The sequence below is a fragment of the Nuphar pumila genome, chromosome 15, assembly GCF_984573655.1.
Source record: "Nuphar pumila chromosome 15, dmNupPumi1.hap1.1, whole genome shotgun sequence".
NCBI lineage: Eukaryota > Viridiplantae > Streptophyta > Magnoliopsida > Nymphaeales > Nymphaeaceae > Nuphar > Nuphar pumila.
The window spans coordinates 22,011,161-22,035,210 of record NC_143263.1 but is presented as its reverse complement, the minus strand read 5'-3'; the positions used below and the strand labels follow the sequence as shown (position 1 = coordinate 22,035,210).

At 37.8% G+C, this 24,050-nt stretch overlaps 1 protein-coding gene across 3 annotated transcripts in view; it reads left to right on the top strand.

Annotated features, from left to right (window-relative positions):
- The window catches only part of LOC149814773 (uncharacterized), a 246,661-nt gene that overhangs the window by 164,354 nt on the left and 58,257 nt on the right, over positions 1 to 24,050 (top strand). For all 3 annotated transcript variants that reach the window (XM_089990247.1, XM_089990248.1, XM_089990249.1), the window contains 3 exons: positions 2,867 to 3,051; positions 3,876 to 3,950; positions 6,644 to 6,684. In XM_089990247.1, coding sequence (XP_089846373.1) covers positions 2,867 to 3,051; positions 3,876 to 3,950; positions 6,644 to 6,684 — 301 coding nt within the window. The remainder of the gene's footprint in view (positions 1 to 2,866; positions 3,052 to 3,875; positions 3,951 to 6,643; positions 6,685 to 24,050) is intronic.

The following is a 24,050-nucleotide window of genomic DNA, read 5'->3' as shown; positions in this document are numbered from 1 at the left end:
TTGGTTTGGAGTTTTGTATAAGGGGAAACCCTAACTTTTGTACAACGGATAGTTTTCATAATGAATATTTTGGCTCACTGATTTTCTCTTTAAATGTTTTTGATAAGGATTGCTTGATGATGGAGTTTTACGGTAACGTGCTCAAAGTTGTCAACTTGTTTTGCTTTTCAAAAAAATCGTTTCCACTGATAAAAACTCTGAAAAATGAAAGGCTTTCTAAAATATTTTTAAAAGTTTACAAGTTTGAAATTTTGGGGCGTATATATATATATATATATATATATATATATATATATATATATATATATATATATATATATATATATATATATATATATATATATAGGATATATTTTAACAAATCAAGAAGACGATTATGATTAACCTCCCTAGAACCATCTGTCATCTTGCATGGAGAAAGAGATAGATCTGGAGAACCAGCAGCAAGAACACGAAGAGAACTGGAGTCCCGTTTCATAGGACCATCCGTCAGTTGGGATGGGCCGTGCATAGATTGCATAACACCATCCATCATCTTGAATGGGTTATGAACCGATTTCATGTTCTGCTGATTTGCAGACGCGGATTGCTTACATCAGAATAAACAGGAAAGTCTAAGTGATTCTTACCATCCATCAGATCCAACAAGGGAATCAAGTTACTTACCTCAGCAAGAGTGTCTGTCAGCTTGGTCGGATCTTGCTAGGAAGGCACACAGATATCATGAGGTTCTCGCCTCCTCCTCGACAACAATAGCTTTCATCTTGGGTATCGTCTGCATCCAGGAGGAATAACCCACCAAGGAGTTAACTCCCTGATCAGAAATAGGCCCAGATTGAGAACCTAATGACGATAAGATCCGGGCCTAAAGCAAAGACAAAGAGATGTCAATTGCTCGATCAAGTGCAGGGCTTCTGCGACTGAGGTTATCGTCCTTCATCTTAGGTGATAACAAAGTGACGACAGGATCTTGGCACTGTCCTTCACGTTGGACAGAACCAAGAGCGGCAGGCTGCACATGAGACAGTGATGCAGGAAGAGGACGATCTTGGATGGCATCGGCTGGAGGCCTGGACGTCATCCAAGGTTCGTTCGGCACCTAGATAGCAGCTGGGGCCAAAAAGCAGCAGAACCGCCAGCGCAAGGCCGACAACAATGGCAGAAATGGAGGGATGCACGAAGGAGAGTCACGACCCAGGCCAAAACCATAGCAGAGCTTCTCTCTCCTCCCTTTGTAGTTTTTTTGTACTTGAAATGAAGGATTTGGGCAAGTTGAAGTACTTCTTGGGGCTTAAAGTAGCATACTCTCAACGAGGTTATCTCTTAACTCAGCACAAGTATGCTACTGACTTGATAGTAAAGTCAAGGTTAGCATATGACTGCAAGCATGTTGATACTCCCATAGAGCCCAATGCCAAGTTGAGACATGATGATGGAGAGGTATTGGAGGATCCAACTGTATATAGGTAGCTAGTAAGCAACTTGATTTATTTGGCTATCTCCAGACCTAATATCACATTTGCAGTGCATGTAGTGAGTTAGATTTTGAGTACCCAGGACAGTGCATTTGGCAGCCGTCCACAGGATTATTCGATATATTTGTGGCATTAAGCATCATGGATTATTTTTCTGTGTCATCAAAATTGGAACTTAGTGCCTATTGTGATTCTGACTTTGGAGGGGCATCCAATGATAGACATTCTACCTCTGGATCTTGTATCTTCTTCGCTGATTCATTGATATCTTGGAAAAGTAAAAAGCAACAAAGGATAGCATTGTCGACTACAAAAGCTGAGTATAAAGCCATGACTCAAACTACAAGTTAAATAGTTTGGTTTAGATGGTTGCTTGAAGATATAGGTGTGAAGTTGGCTAGTGGATCTATGCTATATTGTGATAATTAAAGTGCAATTCATATAGCCAAGAATTCAGAATTTCATGAGCGCACTAAGCATATTGAAATAGATTCACTTCACTAGAGGGGCATATTTGGAGGGCATTATATCCTTGTCTTACATTGGGATATCTCAACAGATAGCAGTTTTCTTCACTAAGAGTTTGTCCACATCCCTATTTCAGACATTTTTCACCAAACTCAGGATGATAGTCTTTACATCATTTCGAGTTTGAGGGGGTGTTAAAGGTTGCTGTAATATAATGTTGTATATATAGGTGAATAGAGTCAAAGTTGAGAGTCAAATCTGTCCTGTTTTCAGTTCTTTATGCATTATTGTATTTATTCATGTTGTAAAGGGTACTTTAGTCAAGAAGAATGTTGTAAAGGGGAAGTCGACCCCTATATACTTTGTAACCTCTAAAGGAAATAAATATATGAAGTCTTCTCTCATTTGCTTCTCTTTTTCTTTCTCTTGCATCTTGATACTTGTATATGTATGTCATGGGTGCAAGTCATATCTTACTATTCCCTTTTTTTTCCAATGTGACTCTGCATACTAAAAGTATAAGTTGGAATCTAGTTACAAATCCTTAGGGAAGCAAATTAAGTAGATGATGATACATTGGGATTTTTCGCATTGTTTCATGTTTGATTAGTTGTAGCTGATGAGGGAATCATAATTTATTTTTTGTGATTCAGGCACATCAATCAGCTTAGAGCATTTCTTTGCCTTCTTGTTCACCATTACCACTTGTAGATTTTTAGTTAAAAACTTGTCTCTGTGAGACAGAAAAATAGTAATACCATTCTTTCGATATTGATCAGCTTGGGGTTTTCTTAATGCAAACTTACTTCTGTCTTGAATCACTTTTTTTTGTTTCTGGTGTGTTTTTTAGGTAAGTTTGCTATGAATCATACTTTAAAGGACAGTTCTGATTTTTTTTCCTGCTTGGTAATATCATTCAACAGAAGGTGATGAAGGGAAGTCTATTTGCAAACTTTATGTCCAAAAGGGGCTTGGTTTAAATCCTGAGTTTGTTCAGATTAACATGCATGATGCAAACCGGATTCCATTAGTTGTTTGTATCACCCGACTGGTTGCTCAAAAAGGACTCCATCTGATTCGATATGCTTTAAAGCGTGTTGAAGAACTTGTAAGTGTTTCTTATTTAATTTTTCTTACTTCCATGAAGTTATTTGGTCAAAGGACATGTTCAAATGATTTACGGTTAGTGACATCTATTCTTCATACAATAGCATACTGAACAATTCATATAATTCAAGTTATTACCAATTTTAAATGCTTATCTATCCTTTGATTGGTCATGGTTTGCCCATTTTAAATGCTTATCTATCCTTCTAATATCATTAAAGTTATTACCATATCTTCAAATGATAAAAAAGTGAGTAGGTTGAAGTGGTAAGTTTCTACAGAATATTTGGCATTCCACAATCTTTGGGGGCTTTTAAGGAATTACACCAAAGGCTAGGCAGAAATGGAATCTCCCTTTCTTCACTTGATTCATATTCAAACATGTTTTACATAGTATTCAGAACATTCTGGAACACTTGGAGTTTACAATGTATATCTTTAAGAAGGTATTCTAGGCCAGATCATATAAAGCGTGCTTTGTATCTCAAAGGCATGTTGTGCAGTTCTCACTTTTACTGAATATATGTGTTCCTTTTAGAGATTCAAGAAGCATTCAAGCTAAATTAAAATGCAATCTCATAGCAAACTCTGCTGTATTCAATGTTATGCAAAAATAAAAGTGTGCTTTGTATCTCAAAGGCATGTTGTGCAGTTCTCACTTTTACTGAATATATGTGTTCCTTTTAGAGATTCAAGAAGCATTCAAGATAAATTAAAATGCAATTTCCTAGCAAACTCTGCTGTATTCAGTGTTATGCAAAAATAAAAGCTAAGGTGTTCATGAAAGTGTTTAACGTCATCCGTCCCTTGGTTGTTGTTCTGCAGGGTGGACAAATGGTTTTGCTTGGCAAAGCTTCAGATAATCGAGTTCAAAAGGAGTTTGAAGACTTGGCAAACATTGTAAAGGATCCATCTGCAATTCTTCAATAGAAATAAATGTCATGGCTGGAAATTAATTTCTGTCTGATGAGTTTGCTACATGGCTGCTAATTTTCCAAAGAAGGCAAAAAATACTTTTAGATGACGAGAGCGATATAGAAAGGAAAATTTTACTTAACAAAAAGAATACAATATGACTATTCTCATAGGTTTTCAGTTTTTTTCTCTGATAAATTTTTTATTGTGTTTTCTTGATGAAAATACTACAAAATCTTAAAAAATGGAAAAGAAAGATCAAAACATTTCAAAAGGCATAAAGGTAGTCTGTTTAAACATACTTTTGAGTATCACTATTTTTTTGTGGTTAATTCATAGGTTGCAGCTTTAGTTTTCAGAAGTAGAAGCACTGATGTAATAAGTCTAGAAAAGCAATTCCATAGGAAGCATCCACATATATGTGTATGTGTGAAGAGATGACAAGCTAATTGACATCTTTAAACTTTAACATCTTTTTGTCAAAGGGTGTGCAATTTTTAGTAATATTGAATGAAGAAAAAAATCGAAGAGAGAATCCTAGGTTGAGAGAGCTCAAAACGGAGTAATGTTATTCAGCTTCTCGAAGAGTATACATACACACTAGGAGTCAGGACATGTATTTCCTTGAGGGGTTAACCAATTACTAAATCATTTACATAATTACAAATAAAGCAAAGAAAAAGTGATAAGAATCCTATCTACACATACCAATATAGAATGTATACAATAAATATATGCTCCCGAGTACAACCAACCTAATTTTTCACTCCCCCTCAAACTTGAAATGGTGCAAGAGGAACCATTGCAAATTTGGATATAGAAGTTTGGTAATGTGGACAAGTTATTTATGTTTTACTGACTAAAATTGTTTCCACGATTTGGTAATAGCCCATAGCCAGCATTTGAGCCCCTTCCATATGAACAACAAGCATTAGGGAATCCATGACCAGCATTAGGAAATCTATAACTAGCATTGAGGAAGTAGTTTACAAATTGTCTTTGCCGACAACCTCCTATATAATTATTTCTTCCTCTACTATGTCCTCATTCATAAAATGTGGTTGAATTATTTCCATTACTAGAAACTAGGATGTCAAAATCATTATTTGACATGGTTGTAGTTCTTTTTGTTTCCAAACATGCTCTTATATTGCATAAACATAGGCCTTAGTTTAGAGAACAATGGATATGGTGGCTTCTTAGTAACGCTGATCATGAAATTTTCATAACCTTCACCTAGTCCTCTTAAGTTATGACATACCTAATCAACATCAGTTTCTTGATGTTGTATGAGGACTAGCTGATCACATATACTTTTGATTTTGGCCAAATAATTGGACACACTCTTATCTTCCTTTTTGCAGTATATGAGCTTTGCCCATAAATTCATCAAGCTTGCCTGGGAAACTTGGACATGAGAACTTTTCAGTTCATTTCCACAAGTCAGCTACTGTGTTCAGGTCTATAACCTCTGTTATTTTTTTTTTGAAAGAGTGAAATTTATCCACCTGATGAACAAGTCTCTGGAGTCTGGACTTTTGCGAATCTTTGTCTTCTTCACCTGAGGTTTTTTGAGGCATATTTAGGTAGCTGTAGAGTCTCATATACTGAAATATAGGACGCCATTATACCTCTCCAAACAGTACAATTTGTCGAGGTCAACTTGATCTCAACATTGGGAAAAGAGAGATTAGAAGTATTTGATTGTATATCCATGAAGAAGCCTTAATGGGGTTCAAGGCAATAGACAATAAGGTGAGCAATAACCAGATATCAGATGTAGATGGAGAGGGTGTCAGATCATTGTCAGCGATATGCTAGCATTGCGGCAGCCAGAGTATCACTGGCAGTGGGCTGCACAGGTGCAGATCATTCCAGCAAAATGAAAGAAAGAGGGAAAAGAAAGGAAGCAGGAAGAAGAAAGATGAGAAAAAAAAGAATTAAAAAAAGGAAAGAAGAATAGAAAAGAAAGAAAGAAAGGAGATATTGAAACAAAGAAGATCATGAAGAAGAGAGGGAGAGACTGTAAAGGATAAAAGAGGGATAGATGGTTTCAAAAGGTGAAGATGAAGCAGATATTATGAGAGGATTGATCAAGAACAGGCCTGGTGCCTCTCTTATACCATGTAAGTTTAGCTGCAGCTGTAGTATAATGGAGAGGAAAGAAAGGCGCTCTGTTCTGCACCTAAAGTTTGTTGATGGTGAGTCGTTGCTCCATAATCTTTCTCCTCAAATATGAATAGAAGGATAAATAATTAAAGATGCCATACAATGTGAGATTACATAACAAATAAACAAAATGCACAATATTGTAATATATCTTCAATGTGGCATCAATCTTGGAAATGATGATTTCTCCCCTGATGTCCTATGTAGCCTTCTCAGCAAAAAAGAAAGCAGCCTTCATTTAATTAAAAATGTCTTTTGGAGATTGCAATCAGTATGTGCTGCATATTTTAAATCTCCCTCTCAAGTCATTATACTAGTTTAAATGTGGTTATCTAGCTTTTGCTACTAGGATTTCAAGCAATTGAACATGTAAGTTTGAATAATGTCTTTTATCGAGATGTGCTTTGAGTCTTATCTTTGTTCTCTTTACAATACTTTGTCCATGTTGGTTTTTCTCTCATCTATTTACCAGGAATATGATGTACTAATTTGTTATTTTTCACAATCAGCATAACAGAGGAAGCAGCATTAGAATTTTACTTACATACAGGTAAATTGCACTGAGCCAATTAGTTTGACAGTAAAGTCTTTTCCTTTTGTTGATTAGTCTGGGAAGAAGGCATCTTCTTTCATACAGTATGACTAACAGTTTTGTCTTTAAGGATCAACTCAATAATGTACTTCTTGAGATACTAGTTATATTGATTTTTAAATCCGCCACTGAAATCATTGCTTTAGACCACTTATTGAAAGATATCTAGTTGTTTATGATATTTTCTGAGAAAATCTTTTGTTGTACCAATGAGATGGGTAAGAGAGAGTGAGAAGTGCCCCAACTCTATTGGGATGCACTGTTAATTCATTCAATAATAATAACTATGTACATAAATAATTGACCAAAGACAAAAAATACTCATACAGTAATGATTACATGTACATGAGAAAAAAAACTACAATTATGTCTCTCCCCCTTTACTACATGCTTTCACACTTTCCCTCAAACTAAAGATAGTCGTAGGAAACTATGGTAAATTCAGAAACAACATTGCTAAATGATGCAATGGTTTGGGCCTCAATAAAGAAGTTTGCAAGCTGATCAACAAAATCTAATATAGGATAGTGAAATGATCCCATCAACATAACTCCTATCTTACAAAGTGGCCATGTAACGACCCCAACTCATCCCCTTCGAAAATTGCGATATTTTTTTTTAAAACAGTGCGGAAAACTTCCCAGAGACCCGGGGTCCTCACAGTTCCAACTCCAACTGGATAGCCAAACACCACAAACGAAATTGCAATTATCATCCATAAAAACCAAACCAATTTCTTTATTCAAGAGTTAAGAATTAATCTCAAGGACAATGTTTTACTCAACAGAAAGTAACGTAACCACTGACGGAAATAAGTAAATGAAAAGAACACTAGACTGAAAGACTAAAAAGAAAGAGCCACTCTGTCCACAAATGAAACTGTCAAAAACTCAGTGTGACTCTCGCGCCCTTCCAGTAGTTGTCGCATGTTCCTGCGAAAAACCAATAAAGTAGGGTGTCAGAATCGAAATCCTGAGCACAACTACTTCTTAATGAAACAAGTGAGATAAAGGGTTAAGATAAGATATCATGCAACAATTGAGAGAAATATATACAAGACAGCTTATAACATTTAGGAGTTTATTCATGCAACAATCATAAATGTTAAGCATGCAAAGACAGTAAAACACTAGCAAGTAATAAAACTTCAGCATGCAACAAGAAATAAACATTCCACACTCACCATCATATATTGATTGAGGGAACCATTAAAGTATGCATGATCTAATGCATAACAGGAAATTGCATGATTCTTGTGCAATGCATGAACCCTTTTATTAATTTTCACTTAAGTCTTTTGTTTCCATATGCATGCCCTATTAAATGCATGCAACTTTAAGTTTCTCTTTTTAATTACCGTTGCCCGCGGATACACCAAACAAGTACAAACCCCGAGGTCAAGTTAGGTTCCCAGGGTAGCTTAGCACACAATTTGTATTTTATTACTGGGTTCCAAACTTAACCCTCGACCGAATCACTTTTGGAACATTAGACCTCCACATCTAATGTCGGGGACACAAGGGACACCCCATGCCCACAAGTGTCACTTCCTTGGTACAAAAAACAACTGTGTCAAAACACACCATCCCTAGGTAAAGTGGCGGACTCTCCCTAAAACCGTGGTCAGGAGAAGAACCTCAATATCGGGTTCAGGGGAGCAGATTACAGCACACGAAGTTTTTGTATCCTCACAGTCTCCCCAAGACCGGATCTCTAAGATCCTCATTCTCCAGATGAGTGATCCCAGAAGATATATTACACTGTTTTTAGTTATTGTCTGTTATTAAAAGCCATTATTTGCAGTTTAAAATCCAACATGCAAAAGCAAGGGCAAAAGCTCGCATCCACCCCTGCGAGAACCATCACGGGATTTTCGCCCGTGAGGACAACCAAAACAGTGCAGTAGTGTGCAATACCCACAAGTGTGATTTAAGTAATTAAATATTCAAGAAGAGCCACCAATCCCACGGCTCTCCAGGCCGGTGATGGTTCATTTAGTGTAACGCCCCAAAATTTTAACCCAAATTTAAGAGGAATTTGTTTTTTATAATAGCAGAAACAAGAAATATTATAGGGTTAAGTATTTCGAGACATTACGGTGGAGAGAAAACCCAACACATTTATTTCATTCCATTTATCAATGAAAATCATTAGAGTTAAAAACATAAGAGGAACTCAAACTATCCCTGGAATAATAAATCCTAAAAACTCGATCTGATGCCTCATCCCGCAGCCGCTCATAAACCCTATTCTTTACCTGAAAAATCGTAAATTGATTGGAATTAGACTACCACGTCTAAGTAGGAAAACTGTAACTCTTAATGCAGGTATATCATGTGTCAAGTATGTGATGTGAGTGTCGTATGTGATTTTCAGCCTATACAGAATCGTGTAAAGAAGACTATGCAACGACAATAATTAAGTAAAGCATTTTATACAACAACAACAATTAAGCAAGTAAGACATTAAGCATATTCTGCAACAACAATAACAGTAACATGCATAATATTCATGTAACAACCACAATGTGAATTTCATTATCTCATATCTACACATTTTACGATTTCGTTTCATCACAAACTCAGCATATAAAGCATGCTGAAAGAATATGCAAATGTCTCTTTAATGACTCCACTCACTGTGATACCTAACTATTCTAAATAATAATTATTTTATCTTATCCCGCGGGTACACGCGGGCCGATGCAACTATCACAGAAGAGAAGGTTCGGGGATATATTATTCAAAGTTGTTCTATTAACCCAAACATTCTAACTGAGACTGAAAATCCTAAGGGAGCGGCCAGTGACCGAGAGAACCTCCCAAAGGCCAAAACAAAAAACAGGATGCATCCCTAACTTCTGCAGAAGAACATGAAGCTACCACCTAGGACATATTGGTAGTCCGGGTCCCCCCCAACTCCGAGGACTGGGGACCAACGAATCACTTTAGCTCGAAACAAATAAACATGTCCCCGGAGTTTTGTACCACCTACCCTCTCCAAGGTAAGCACGAATCTGAGTGAGTTAATCTTTTCATTTAATTATTTTCCCGAAGTATGAGGCATTTCCCCAACTTCCTTCTACTATCATAGCAGTAGAATTCCCAACCTTAGTCATTTTACCAAGGTGTATAAATCATCCAAATCCTTTCTCCATATTGATTGCTTAAACCCACTCAGAGTGCTCCGGTGCCTTTAAACCAGTCAAGCACACAAGCCTCGGTACCTTTAAACCGGTCAGGCCATACAAATTAAATTTAAGTTTCTCATCAATGTTATGGTTATTACCCAAAGTGCTTCGGTACCTTTAAACCAATCTGACACAAATGCCCTGGTATCTTTAAACTAGTCAGGCTCACAGAAATTAACCTTGAATTTTCTCACTAATGTTATTAACATTGAGTGCAAGCTCATTAACCAAAGTACCTGCATCAGGTACCCAATTCATATTGCCCAATTAGGCAAGATTCCCAAACTCCCTATCATTCATTTTGACTTCACAGTGGACAAGGAAAAACAATTCACATAACTTGACTGCATGCAACAAACATTTTCAATAAATGACATTTCTTTAATAGGTCTCACAACTCTCCTACAGAAAACAGTCAAACTCAGACATTTCCATATTTGAATGTCAGCAGCTTACATGCCATAATTTCATATATAAACAAATTGCACATACGCCCATTTTTATATCAAGTTACAATTCCTTCTATCACTAAAGCATAAAACATAATGTTTCATAAATATGTAGCATTACATATTTCCCACTACAATCAGGATGTCATATACATGTTCATAATGGCAATAAAGATTAAAACACACTTTGTTCTCTTTTTTTTTTCTTGTAACTAGCACATAATAGTAGTTGATTTACTTAGAAAATATGCATTGCATAAATCAGACGTGCAGTTTCAGAAATTTATTAATGACCCTACATGACAACATTTTGGAAAATATGTGGGTTCTTTCATGTATAACACTAATATACTTCTGTGTACGCTCCCCAATATGTGCAGTAAGAGTAATGTCGTGTAATGGGTGTATGAGTACTGTGAAAAAGCTCATAAAATTTAAACACAAAGTGCATGTCCATTTGTTTGTGTACATAAGGTTATAGCCATGGCTCAATTTACTCACAATTTATAACACATATACCGTTCAGGTTATACAACAATTAGCAAGGAAATACATAGGGCAAACTCTATTATAACTACCCAAATATACATGTAGATATTGTTCTGCATATGGATCGACATATACTTGTACAGCCTAACAGGTTGACAGGTGTGTACAGGTTATTGTTCTACCAAAGCTAAAAAAAAATAATCTATCAATCAATCAGTATGTGCATGCTTCTATTCTACACCACGCAGTAGTCTGGGCATAACCATTTTAGAATATACAGTTATCTGTGCCTGAGAAAAATCAGGACACACAAAACACGCGCTTAATGTACAGTTATACAGGCATCAAATTAATATACAGCTTCCTGTGAAACAGAATATCATCATAATAGGCAGTAAGCATCAGATTAATGTGCAATTTCATATGAAACAGAATATCATAATATCATGTAGCTAACTTGACATTTGGAAATATGGAACACAGGCAGCTTCGTGTGAAATCGAAGATCATTATAATAGGCAGCTAAATTGCCATTGATTACTCATATGAAAATAAAAAAAATATGCACAAATCCTGATCATACTTAGTGACATTCACAAGTGGCCCACTATATATATATATGTATATATATAAAGAGAGAGAGAGATATAACATCTAACTATTAAATGCACAAACAGATGTAGAACAAGTCCATGAAAACCTTTTTTTTTTCCTTTTGATGCAAGGTGGGCAAGGTAGGGGAAGAGACTTAGTGGAATCTGAACTTGAGGCCCCCTGGGTCAAGATAGCATGTCCATACTAATCCAGCTATCATACTTGATCCTTATGAGAACATGATGAACAATAAGTCTTATTTATTCTAGTATAGATTGGCAATAGATAGAGGACCAATCTGATGTCGTGTACACACTAAATCATATTAGAGACAAATAGAAACTGAAGAAAAAGAAGTTTAAAGGAATAAATCAGCGAAGCCAGTATCCAAGAAGTTCGATGGAGTAGCTCAGTGAAGTCTGGCACCGAAAAAAATATGTCAATCTCTTTCAAGGAGACAGTTACATAAACACAGAAACTTACATCAGGAATATTAACATTTCTCTGTAATTTCTTTTACATTGTAGATATGCATTACAACTATTCCAGATTACAGCGACAATGGCATTGCTCAGCACCAAGATCAATAAAAAGGGCTAAAGAGGCAATAAGTACAATCCACAAAACAGACCAATAGATGCAGGAGACAATATGGAGTAGCTAGCTGAACTAAATTTAAGGATACATAAGGCAGGGAAATAACCTCACCAAAGAAAGGGGCCCAAAACAGTGAGAAACCAACAAACAATGTCAAAGAACTGAACACGCATGGAAGGTTCTTACAAGTTATGTTGTTAAAATACCACATTACAAAGTTTCGTTGTAGACAAAGAAGCTTCCCTATTGAATGTACACAATCATGAAAAGAAGCACATTAGTTGAAGATCAGTAAGAAAGGCATGCTTGATCCTCTTGTGGAATGTATTGCTACAAGCTCCACAAAGTAACTCTTAAGTGATCACCAAATTTACCAAAATTTATATCGAAAAGAATAATTCAAATCATGAGGTGAGGTTCCCTTGCATTCTTGAACACAGTATACGGAAGATTTACAAATCCCTATTCTCGGAAATCCGAAATCCATAACTCCCTTCCTAATACAATCTGAAACCCCCAAATCGTAGATTTGGGGTTTCCAGTTTAGGGTTGACAGAAAAAACTCCGATTTGGGGATTCCTTTTTTTTTCTCTTTTTGTTTCCCACGCACACACCCAATCACATTCCATAGCCCACGAAAAGAAATCACAGCATCCTACCTGTTTCGGCGAGAGGGAGGAGGCTGCCGCGGTTGGGAAGGTCGTCGGTGTCGATTGCTCCACCGTCGAGCGAGAAATCGAGAGAGGAGCGAGAGACCGAGGGTAGGGGAAGACAAACAGGCTGCTGCTGCGAGAGGCGAGTCCGCCGACCTCGATTTCTCCATTGCCGAGCAAGGGTTTAAAAGGATAAGGAGACAGAGACTGTGGGAGGAGAAAGAAGAGGAGAGTGGGAGGAAAAGGAAGACAGAGGGCATGAGAGGAAGAGAGGTGTGGGAGGGGAGTAAATAGGGCAGGTGGCCCCGAAATGGAAGGAGGTAGTTACCTCCTCCTCCTCGACGGCTGCACACACCCCTTCCCCTTTCACGCCATCGCCCTGCGTTAGGGTTCACTCAGAACCCTACGCAGCATATCGGGAGCCCAATATCGGGTAAAAAAAAAATTAAACACTTACCTTGCGTACGCGGGGCGCGGCTCGGGTCTGGATCCGAGACCCGGGATCCAACCGAGTGTTGGATCCGCGTCCCTCCTGCGATGTAGATTCGTAAGTTGGATCCATATGGATCCAACCGTAAATTTATTAAAATTATTTATATATATATTATTTATCTATTTATTTCTAATATATGTATATGATATTATATATATGGACCCGAATTGATATGGGTCCCGGATCCGAATTGTGGATTCCAGCAATTTATTATAGATCCAACATTAAAATTTTAAGTGGATCCATACTACATTTAAATCTCAGAGGTCCAGGATCCAATTGTCGTAATGTGGATCCACCCATCACATATGCTATTTCGGACCCCTCTAAAGTGTTATAGGTACAAAAATAAAAATTTTCTCATTATCGTCCAATTTACTTCAAGGATCCAAATAGGTTATCCAAGATCCAATAAATAGTAAATAATTAAAACAATAAAATATTCTTGTATCACCTTAATGACTTAAAATCTAAATTTATTTATCTGATAAAAATCACGGGTATTACATTTAGGCCATCGCGAAGTGCCTTTAAAGCAAAACTGTTCATAAGCATGAAAGTGCTTAAATCATATGCATCTTTGCCCTGTGAAATCTTGCATCAACCTACATATATCCATGCCAATGCATACTGCCTTGAGTGTGTGTGTGCACATACAAGTACATATTCCCATTAAGTGTGCATCCTCGTATTAAATATACAACATCAATGACCTGGCAATGCATGACAGCACAACATCCACACGTTTTAAGTGCACAACTACAATAATGTACTTAAAATAAAATTCTGCATGTATAAGATTCATATTTCCTTCTATCAAAACATATAATCCAGCATATGTTTGAGTTGCTGGTTGGGTATGTCAACCCCGGACCGGACAGCCTACTGGCCGGCTAGTCAAACGAGTCCAGCCGACCCTATCGGCTGGCCCTATCAGCACATACACAGGTCAGCCACTGTGGCTGTACCTGTGTATGTCTGATATCAGATGAAAAACCCAGTCATTAAGTGAATAAACCCAAATTCAGAACCCTTGGGAGCATTATACAATCATATATATATATTTTTTTCAATAAAGGATAACAGCATGATATCCTTATACTTCAATGAAATATTCAGAATTACAGAGGATATTTACATCTGACAACAGGGTATGATGGTACGATGCATGCACATTCCCATGACTATTAATGCTTCAACGAAATCAGAGGTGAATGTATAAATAGGAAACATAACAGTCCAAGTACAGGCATCATGGATATATATACCGAAAAAAATGTTTGTGGGCCAGTATGATATCCCTTTTTATTTTTATTTTTTTTATTTTTATTTTTTTTACTTGGATCACAGGCCAGCACACAGCCGACCGGGTCGGCTGGGCCTGCCTCGGTCCTGCCTAAACCAGCACCCTACCCAGCCAATCACTTGGCTGGGCCTGTCGGCTCGGCCAGCAGCTGGCAGTCAGCCGAGTGCCGCTCGGCTGGCTGCCAGCCAGCCAACAGCCGAACCCAAAAGAAGAAAATAGATAATTTTTTTTTTTCGAAACAATAAAAATACAGAGGGTACGAGTGGGTAACAGTGGAAATCGTGGGTCCACTGTTCTCCATGGATTTCCATCAAAAGTTGCATGGAAATCCAATCTCCACCCGATGCCTCATTTGAATCAAGAAGAGGTACCCTTACCTCGTTTCGCAAATTTCTGGTGATCGGAGCAGCCTTTACGAGAGAGAGATCGGCTGAGGTCGAACCCCCCCCCCCCCCACTGTCGAACTCCGGTGGAAGGGAAACAACGAGGAGGAAGAAGAAGGAACGCCACTTGACGAGGGTGGCGCGTATGCCTGCCGCGGTTGGGAAGTTGCCAGCGATGGAGGCTCCAGCAATGTGCACGAAAACGAGAGGGAGAGAGAGAGGTTTGGGGCAAAACAGAGAGGTAAGGGGAAGGAGATACCAGCCTGCCATTTTGAAGGACGCCCTTCGAAACTGGCGGAGACCGTTACCCTCTCGTCGGTGGCTGCGGCCCATCTTTCCCCCTCTTTTCCCTCACACGATAGGGGTTAGGGTTTTCTCTCAGCACCCTAACCCCCCCTTCTTTCTTTCCCCTTTTCAGCAATATCAGGCAACCCTTATCGGGTTGCCCCCCCCCCCCCTTATTTGCTCGTTACACAGGGGCGACGCGGGTCCGAACCCGGGACCCGGTAACCGACCCCGAGTTGGGTCCACGCCTTTCCCCCATCACTATGGATCCCCAAGTTGGATCCAACTGTGGATCCTCGAGTTCACTCTCTCCCTCTCTCTCTCTCTCTCTATATATATATATACATATATTTCTCGTTTTATTACAAAATTAATATTATTTTAGTATAACGCAATTATTTATGCATAATTACCCATTTATGGGTTCTAGATCCGAAATATCGATCTTAGGTCCAAATTGTGTGTTTCCAACCATTTAAAAAAAACAAATTAATGGCAAAACTTACGGTTTTTTTACAGGCCATCGATCTTGAAATGTTTAGTGCACTGATATTCTTAAGAAGCCAACACAATCATACTATCTCTGATGTAGTTTGTGTAATAGCTCTATTTATCTGCGTATAATCGATGGAGCAATCCCTTGTTATTTCTTTGTACACCTTGATATCAAGAATCTTCTCAAAAATATATAATTACCTGTAATGGAATACCAGCTACCAGTGCACCGATCAAAGTTAGAATCATAGTAAGTTATCAACTCAAATGAGGATGTTGATGAAAAGAATAAAACATACACAGTATCTATTACATATCATATAATCCTCAAGGGACTTTCTTGGTGTGTAGTAAGGCAGATGTCATGCCTATGAACAAGCAACTTTCTAGATATGAAGAGAAATCAATAAAGGATCAAGAAAGTTACAAAAGCATGGCAAGAGCTTTGCAGTACCTCACTATTATGAGGCCTGATATATTATCTTATGCTGTGAACAAGGTATGTCAATTCGTGCATGCTCCTACTAATATGGAACACATGAAAAGAATCTTGAGATAATATCAAAGGAACTATTAGTCATGGACTCATGTTTTATAAAAATGAACCAACCAAATTGGACATAATCTATTATGGGATATTCAAATGCAGACTGGGCAAGATATCCGAACACCAAAAGATTTGTCATTAGATTTTGTGTTTACTTGGGAAAGAATTTAATATCATGGAAAAGCAGAAAAAAAACTATGGAATACTCTAGTACCGAAGTTGAATGCAGGGCTATGGCCAGTATAATTTCAAACATAATCTAGATGCGAAGTTTGATGCGTATATTAAGTCTGAAAATGAACAAGTCAGTCACATATTTGATAATAAAACTGCATTGGTCTTGGTGCAAAATCCAGTTTTCATTTAAAGTCTGTTGAATGTTAAAGTATATATATATATATATATATATATATATATATATATATATATATATATATATATAAGTGAAACCCATTAGGGGTATTTTAGTCATTACACATTATGTAATTAGTGGTGTTCCTAGAGGGCACTTTAGGGTTTTCCTTTTTAATGTATTTTATTCTTGGAATAGAGTTGTTGGGAGCACTTCCCAACAACAATAGTTATATTTCTAGTTGCTGGTAAGTGCTCCCATCAACTATATTTCTAGCTGTTGGGAGTACTTCCCAATGAATCTTCTTTTCTTCCTTTTGTGCATAAAATAGGGGGTGTAAATCGTAATAACCGTGAATTTTCTATAAAATTTTGAATAAATAATAGAGAAAATTTATGTATGCAGAAAAATTCACTTGATATTTTATTAAATGCTTGATATATTTTATGATTTTTTTAGACAAAAATAAATTAAGGATTCTGAAAAAAACCTAAACTACTCAACTTGCTTTTGGATCCATTTGATGGATCCAACTTAGAAAGAAATTCGGTAAAATTCAGAATACAAAATAAAAAAGTTTTTTCATGAATCCTCAATTGTCTTGATGTATAAGCAATGACTTTTTCATTCTGCATTAGCACACAACCCAGACCGATTCCTGAAGCATCGATATATACTACAAATCTACCTTAACCCGAAGGTAAGGCCAACACACGAGTTGTGGTAAGCTTTCTTTTCAGGGTCTGAAAACTTTCTTTGCATTTGTAATGACCCAAACCACCACCACCAACAACAACAACAACTACGCCTTCATCCCAAAACAATTGGGGTCAGCGATATGAACCAAAAAAGAAATTCATTTTGGGTCTTCCACATGAATCCTTTTCCTCCAATCATTTCTATCCAATGCCATGTCCTCCGTGAGGTTCAAAGCATTCATATCCTTTCCTATCATCTCCATCCAAGTCTTCCTAGGCCTACCCCGACCTCTTTTAACTAATATATTTTCCCATTTCTCCAACCTTCTAACTGGAGCATCATTAGGCCTTCGCCGAATATGTCCAAACCACCGTAAACGATTCTCTCTCATCTTATTTTCAATGGGTGCAACGCCTACCTTCTTACGTATCTCCTCGTTCCGAATTTTATCTTTCATTGTATTTCCACACATCCATCTAAGCATCCGCATCTCAGCTACACTCATTTTTTGAATATGATGTCTCTTGGCAGCCCAACATTCTGTACCATATAGTAAAGCGGGTCTAATAGTCGTCCTATAAAACTTTCCCTTCAACCGCAATGGCATTCTACGATCGCACAGCACTCCAGTTGCACTTTTCCATTTCATCCACCCAACCTTTATCCTATGATTTACATCTCCATCAATTTCTCCATACTTTTGAATGATGGATCCCAAATATTTGAAATAATCATTCACCGGTATTTCTTGCTCACCAAGCTTCACTACACTCCCATCACTACTTTGTTGCTTACTAAACCGACATTCCATATATTCAGTCTTACTCTTACTCAACTTAAAACCTCTAGCTTCCAATGTCTGTCTCCATAATTCTAACTTAGCATTAACACCAGCTCTAGACTCATCAATGAAAACAATATCATCAGCAAACAACATACACCACGGTACATTTTCTTGAATTGATCTCGTAAGCTCATCCATCACTATCGCAAATAGGAAAGGGCTTAAAGCAGATCCTTGATGTAACCCAACCGTTATCGGAAAATTGGTTGTCACCCCTTCACAAGTGCGGACATTGGTTACTACTCCTTCATACATATCTTTAATTATACTAATGTACTTGAGAGAAACACCTTTCTTCCTCATTGTCCACCAGAGAACGTCCCTAGGTACTCTATCGTATGCCTTCTTTAAATCAATAAAAACCATATGCAAATCTTTGTTCCTCTCTCTATATCTTTCAATAAGTTGTCTAAGAAGATGTATAGCTTCCATAGTTGATCTTCCAGGCATAAAACCAAATTGATTCTCCGATATCATAACAACCTTCCTTAACCTAGACTCAATCACCCTCTCCCAAAGTTTCATAGTATGTAATGACCCAAACCGACCCTCGAAAAATGCAAATTTTTTTTTACAATTGCAGAAAACCTCCCAAGGACCAGGGCACACTACAAATTTAATATTTACAACCCATCAACCATTTCAGATAGAATAAATTCAAACCATAATCTAGACTTCAAATAAAGTTCATAAATTCAAAAATTAACTCTATCAAATCCCGTGCACATAAGAACCCGAGCCACCAGACCATAAACCTCGAGTCCTCCAGTCAGCCAGTCCTCCTCATCATGGAGACTCAGTGCCTGAAAAACATTTTTAGAAAACGGGTAACCGAAGTTGTAAAAACCAAAAAATTTCGCTAATAAATTTTGTTTATATTACGGAATATTACGAAATATGCAATTTGGGCCTTGGATTCGTTACCGTTATCGGATCCATAAAAGAATCCGTAAATAACCCACAATGGGGTGTTAAATTATACTTATAATATTAATTTCTAATTAAATAAATAATTAATAGTATTTATAAGAAAAAAATAAATAAATTTTGGTACATAGGGTCTGACCCACAGTTGGATCCAAACGGATCCAACTGAGCATCCATCATTCACAGGCAAACCGGGTCCATTTTAATAATGGACCCAGCGTCGCGGGTCGCGGGCTTGGACCCGGACCCGAGTCCAATTTAAAAAAAAGGGGGCGTTAAAACAGGAATCGTGCTTAGGGCATGATTCTTGCTTTCAAGAATCAGAAACAGAAAAGGGGCAGGGGGGTTACGCAGAGCGTAACCGACCCCGTGCCTCTCGGCAAGAGGGGAGGGGGTTTGGGCCGATAAAGGGGGAGTGGAGAGGGGGTCTCTCTCTCTCTCTCTCTCTCTCTCTCTCTCTCTCTCTCTCTCTCTCTCTCTCTCTCTCTCTCTCTCGGTGAGCGCACGCCGGAGGGAAAAACGCCATCGTCAGACAGCGTGGGCTACCGGCTGCCATTGAAGACCACAGCGAGTAGCCCTGTCATGAGGAGCGTCAGCCGCGGCTCTGTACTCGCGCCTCAAGCCTCCGATCGCCGGAAAACCCACTGAAAACAGGTACGGTTCTTCATTTGATCTTGGTGAGGGATCGAACAGGGGTTCGATTCCGTGTATGGATTCGAGATGAGAAAGCCCGGGGGTTTCAGTAGCAACGACAATCGATTTGGGGATTTTGCTGTCAACCCCATTTCGGAAACCCAACGTGATGGTTGGGGTTTATGTGCCTAACCCCAAACCGAAAAATCCAAACCCAATCGATTTGGGGATTTTCTTGTCTAACCCTACCCTGCAAAATCCCTAAATCAAATCGATCTGGGGTTTGGCTGAGGCATCGGATAGCCCCAGTCATGGGATTTTCGATTTCTTGAAGTGGACAACCCCAGGTTTGGGGGTTCCCTATTTGGGACTCGATAAACCAAATGCGGAAGAGTGGGGTTGATTTGTGATAAAAAGGGGATTATTGTGCATGTAAATGAATTTACAAAAGCGGGGAACTGATTGTTTTCTTGTTGAAATCTTGGTTTTCTTTTTGGACTTACATGAAATTTGGGTATCGTATTCATGACCGAATATATGATTTCAGAAATCTGTTTCAATTATTTTGAAGTTTCATTCTATGATATGTCAACTGTGAAGGCCGACTTATTAGGTGCACAAGCATACCCTTGTGTGCAGCCTGTACACATGCTAGTGTAAGGTACGAAAGAGATGTCGTACGAGATTCTGGAAACCTAATTTGGGTTACCACCAGATTTACATAGGAATTGCTGATTTATCAGTGCTTCTAGAATAATAAGGCAATGAGGGTGTAACGGCAAATCGCACACACGAGTGAACTCTATATTTTTCACTTTTTCTTCAGCCCCATTCATATTCGGTATAACATGTAAACTGGGCACATTTGTTATCATTAGCTCACTGAATTTTTGTTTGTTTGCAAAATCTTATTGAGAGTTTGACTGTTTTCATTAATGTGTTCTAAGTTATCCATTTACAGAAGTATTGGTCATCCACACTGATATTCCAGGTTTTTGCGTTAGGCAATCTATTGATAGAAGTTGGAATTTCTTCACTGTACTTTTCACTTTCACATTGACAGAATGTTGCACCTCAATCTAATATCCTGTAGCTTGAGGGTTATAAGTAGTGGTGTTATCCCCAACACCATTGTCGTTGGGATCATCTTTATATCTCTGATCTGCAACATTTGGGAAGTCATTGACGACATTGACCGTGTAGTTTCGGTATGATCGGTGGATTTGTAGTCGGCGGAGTCAAAATGATTGTTCACCTAGGGGGATGGGGTTATATGCTTTTTAATATGATGTTCAATATGTGGTTGTAACGACCCCAATCCATACCCTTTAAAAATGCGGAAATTTTTTTTTTCTAAGAGTTGTGGAAACCTTCCCAGAGATCTGGGGTCCTCACAGTTCCACTTTCCATTGGATAGCCCATCCACCACAAACGAAGTTGCAATTATCATCCATATCAACCAACTAAAACTCTTTTATTAATGAGTAAAAAAATTTCAAAGACAAGGTTTTCTTCCACTAAAAGTAAAGTAACAATTACAGAAATTTAAAGAACTAAAAGACTAAAGAAAGAGTCATTATGTCCTCCACTGAAGCTGACAAGCCCAAGTACAACTCATCCATCCCCAGATGCATGTCCAACTTCCTTGTTCACCATTTCCTGTGTAAAACCAACAAAGTAGGGTGTTAGAACTGAAATTCTGAGCACAGCTACTTCTAAAGAAACCAAGTGAGAGAAAGAACATGGATAAGATTTCATGCAATGATTTGAGTGAGTGCAGATATAACATTTGCAACATTTAAATATCCATAACTACCAATAATTGCATATACTCACTAGTCAAGAACAGTAAACAATGTCATATATCAATAACTAAATAATCAAACCTTTCAGCATGATTTCACAAAGTAAGTCATATGCTACCACCAAATGATGTCATGATATCAAGAATGATTCAAACATGCATGATCTAATGCATAACAGAAAAATGCATGATTATGTGCAATGCATGATTTCTTCTGTTATATTTCATTTAAGTTCCATCTTTCCATATGCATGCCCTATTAGATGCACACATCTTTAAGTTCCTCTTTTTAATTACCGTGACCCGCGGATACACCAAACGGGTACAAACCCCGAGGTCAAGTAGGTTCCCAGGGTAGCTTAACACACAATTTGTATTTTATTACTGGGTTTCAACTTAGCCATCGACCGATATCAGGAAACAACACCATCCATCGGAACATTAGACCTCCACATCTAATGTCGGGGACACAAGGGACACCCCACGCCCACAAGTGCCACTTCCTTGGTACCATAAACTCACAGCTGTGACTAACACACCACTCCCGGGTAAAGTGGCGGGTTCTCCCTAAAACCGTGGGCAGGAGAAGAACCTCAATATCGGGTTCGGGGGGGCAATTTATAACACACGGAGTTTTTGTATCCTCACAGTCTCTCCAAGACCGGATATCCAAGATTCTCATACTCCAGATGAGATATCCCAGAATGTATATTACACTGTTCTTATTCATTATTTTTATTTAAAGTTCATTCTTTAAGTTTGCCACACATATGCAAAAGTAAAGTGAAAACCCCGCATCCTCCGTTGCAGGGACCCATTCAGGACTCCAGCCTGTGTAAACACAAAGAACAGTGTAATAAAGTGTCAAACCATCTTATGTGGTTTAAGTGAAGCTTTTAAAAACATATATAAAAGAAAACCAAACCCACATCTCTCCAGGTCGGTGATGGTCCCATAGGCCATCGGTGCATCACATAATAAAAGCATAACAGTGTTTCCTTTATAACACTAAGCCAAAATGCCAAACAGCATACATATTCATGCAAATATAAACCCAAACATATGCATGTCATAATTCATTCATATGCATTTTCAATATGTGTGTGTTACCTACATCACATACGGGTATTAACCAATCCATGGTTTCTTTCAGGGTATGAGTGTACATGTACCATTTCACATATAAATCAAGCGTACATGTTCAAGAAGCATTACTAATAATTGAATCATGCTCCCACTCATGCGTACCATAATCATAACAGTCAAGTGAAAACATAAACCTCCACGGCAAGTGTTTTCATACAATCCAATACACAAGCTTTTAATTAACACATGGATTCTAGCCAAAAATATAATGTTCAGCTAGAGACATCCAAGCAAGATACATTACATATATAAAATTTCAGTTTTATGTATCCATCCTCCCTAAACAATGTAACATGAGCACTATTATACCCAACTGAAAATTTTCAGGTTATGTTTCAATGATCCCACGCTGCATCTTACAAACTTTGAGCTTACTACACTCAAGCACCATCTTATGCCAATAGACAGCCTACAACATTACATTAGGTAATGCATGCAAGATTCTGTCGGACTTTAACAGTTCATGAACCTAGAAGCAGTGCATTCATGTTATAATGGTTTAGAACTTTGTATATTCATTTATGAAAATAGGAAGTCTGATTAACATCATTCGGCTAACTATGAAAACATATAGGAATCAGCCCTGCCACTAGAAATCAGGACGTGTGTAATATATATATGTATACATAAACACGCAGTCAGCTGGAACACATGCTGACTTTTAATAATTTAAAACATCGAATGGTGTTGCATCATCAAACCCATCTATTCCCTGTTTTAGTATACATAACAGTGTTCTGTTTTTTAGGATAGCAAGTTTCAAAAATTAATTAACAAGAAATTTCCTATATGCATATCATCACACAGTCCCCTTTTGATATCAAAATAACCAATATCAAATCGAACTTATAACTTCAATTTCTGGAAATCCAACCTCTCAGTCCAGCATACAATGCTACATTATGGAAACAACACATTAAGATTTTTGCAGTAAATTTATGAGACCAACTTACTCCATTATCAACAGAAACTGCAATTTCCAAACATTCTTTATGAACTTGGTTTCCAAGATTTCAAGTATGCAGATTCAATTACAACGCATTTCAGGTAAGTAATGATATCAAGACTTAGCTCCATACACAAGATCAACTGTTTGCATGACTTTAAAGTATTGTTACTCTAGTTTATCCAAGCATAGAACACTTGGCAGAGAAAACAAAAGAAAACTCATGGTATATGCTACAATCTGCCATTAATAGGTTATGTAAAAATTAAAAACTTCAGAATCAAATATATCCCCTTATCCTATGCATATTCACGGTGAAGGAACCCCAATCTGGTTATTCAATCACAATAACCGAAACCCAAACTATTCAGGAATTTCCCAATTCAAGAGTCTACTAAACACCCTAAAACTTTAATTTACCCTAACATGAACATTTCTCCTGAACTTCAGCAGCATCCCATAAGTAAGAAAATAAATCTTTCCATAAGGGAA